This window comes from Penaeus monodon, chromosome 22 (genome assembly GCF_015228065.2).
Source record: "Penaeus monodon isolate SGIC_2016 chromosome 22, NSTDA_Pmon_1, whole genome shotgun sequence".
Taxonomy (NCBI): Eukaryota; Metazoa; Arthropoda; class Malacostraca; order Decapoda; family Penaeidae; genus Penaeus; species Penaeus monodon.
In genome coordinates, this window is record NC_051407.1 from 20241549 (window position 1) to 20243459 (window position 1911).

Here is a 1911-nt window from a genome sequence, read left to right on the forward strand (position 1 = left end):
ATGTTGGTATGAATCTGCGTGTGTGAACGATATACGACAATCATTTTTTGCGCGGAAAAGTACTAGCACTTCCATTGCAATATACGTCTCAAAGGAAAATAGTACAGGAGAGTGAAATCACACTCGGTCTCAATTCACTGGAAACAGGCTACGGCAGAGAAATGATGAAACATTTCCGTCGATTCTTATTGCTGGTGAAGTCTCGCTGTTTTATTCCGAAGTGTCTTCTAAACTCCAGAAATAGAGCATCGGACCTTTTGCCTTGAGGAAAGGTCGCTGGCCCTCGAACCTGATCCCGTCATGCCACAGGGAGAAGCTATGCAACAAGGGGCAACAGAAGCCCTTGGTCTTGACTGTGATTGAGCAGGACATGGCCGGGCGGAGAGTGACCGGCGTAGGGAAAAAGCCGTCGGGTCCTTCGCTAGTGACCGTCTGCTGCACCAAGCCACACGCCCCTCTGACTGTGGCCGTGGCTTCGTGGAAGGCGATGTGATCGCAGAAAACCCGCTTCAGTTGGACGGGTTTCGACACCTTCAGGTTGGCTAGGAGTGTCTGGTCCTGGTGGTTGTGCACACGGATCGAGCCCTGGCGAGCGTGGCGGTTGAAGTCGAAGTGGACGCACTTCAGCTGGCGTTCGTTGTGGAGAGAACCTTTCTTGGAGGCCTTGACGCAAGCCGGAGGGAGAGGCACTCCCGGCACGCGCTTGATGTTGAGGAGTATAGCCATGTTCTCGTCCCTCGTGAAAATGCCGGTCGAGGCCACGCAGTCCACGAAGTCGTCGGGTTTCATGGTGAGGATCTCCATCTGCGGAAGGAAGTCTCCGATGGCACGGCGCAGGTTCTCCGGAGATTCCTTCATCTGCCGAGCTTCGAGCTGGCAGCGTCCCCTGAGATTCATTCCCGATTGTTAGAATGTTCGTCTTAATCATTAACTTTTATATCAGAAAGGCTTGAAATATGCAAATAGATGAACCAAAAAAATACATTACTTGTAATTTACAGGGACATAAAGGTCTCTTGTTTATACTCACCACGTCAACACTGCAGCAAACTTTTCAACCTCAGAGATATTGACAGGCTGCGCCATAATGTGGGCCAACACACGACGGCTCAGAAACCTTACGTTTGAGGTCAGGAGATGAGTCGGCGATTTCCGCACAAACTGTAAAAGAAATAACTTTATTGGTTGCCGTTTACATCTTAAGAGGTGTGTATTATAATGACTTAACAAAAATGCTTTCGTTTGTAAAATATTCCTGAGTAAGTATGTCTGTTTGGAAGCGTATATATCTAATTATGTGTGTGTGTGAGTAAAACTCGGTTACACGTATTTACCCTACATAAAAAACAACAACATTATATTGTAAGGAATCATATTCTGCATACTGTTAAAGTATACAGCAAAAGCAGCCAAAGCTCGTACTTATACACCGAATTCGGTGCAACTAAATGAAACCATTCACACTACCATCATAGCTGCTCCCTTGACCCAGCTTACTTGTCACTCAAACTTTCAAACGGTCCCACCTTATCAATATTACCATCCACCATAAGCGTCAGCATAGAATATCAGGCAAATAAAATTAAGGCTAATGTTTTTACACTACGGCTCCCTGCCCTACTACATAAAAGATTAACGTCAACATAAACAAAAAGACTGGGAAACCCTACCTCGTATACATACGCACTAGTGCCTACTGTATATCTCCACTGAATTTATTCCTTACATGTTTCCCAACCCGCATGTACATACGTTTTCCAGACGCATAACGTTTTATATATACAGGACATATACGCTTGTGTATTCATCTCTGCAGCATTAGAAAATGTTTCATAAGGCACATTAAGGCTCGATTTGCAGGTGCATCTCTGAACGAACGAAACCTGTGAATTAAATTAGTGAACGAACTCA

At 45.4% G+C, this 1911-nt stretch overlaps 1 protein-coding gene across 1 annotated transcript in view; it reads right to left on the minus strand.

Annotated features, from left to right (window-relative positions):
- Positions 1 to 18: 18 nt before the first annotated feature.
- The window catches only part of LOC119587587 (BTB/POZ domain-containing protein 9-like), a 6521-nt gene continuing 4628 nt past the window's right edge, over positions 19 to 1911 (minus strand). Inside the window, exons 4-5 of the mRNA XM_037936300.1 lie at positions 1031 to 1161; positions 19 to 886 (exon numbers count right to left, since the gene is read on the minus strand). Coding sequence (XP_037792228.1) covers positions 211 to 886; positions 1031 to 1161 — 807 coding nt within the window. The 3' untranslated portion in view covers positions 19 to 210. The remainder of the gene's footprint in view (positions 887 to 1030; positions 1162 to 1911) is intronic.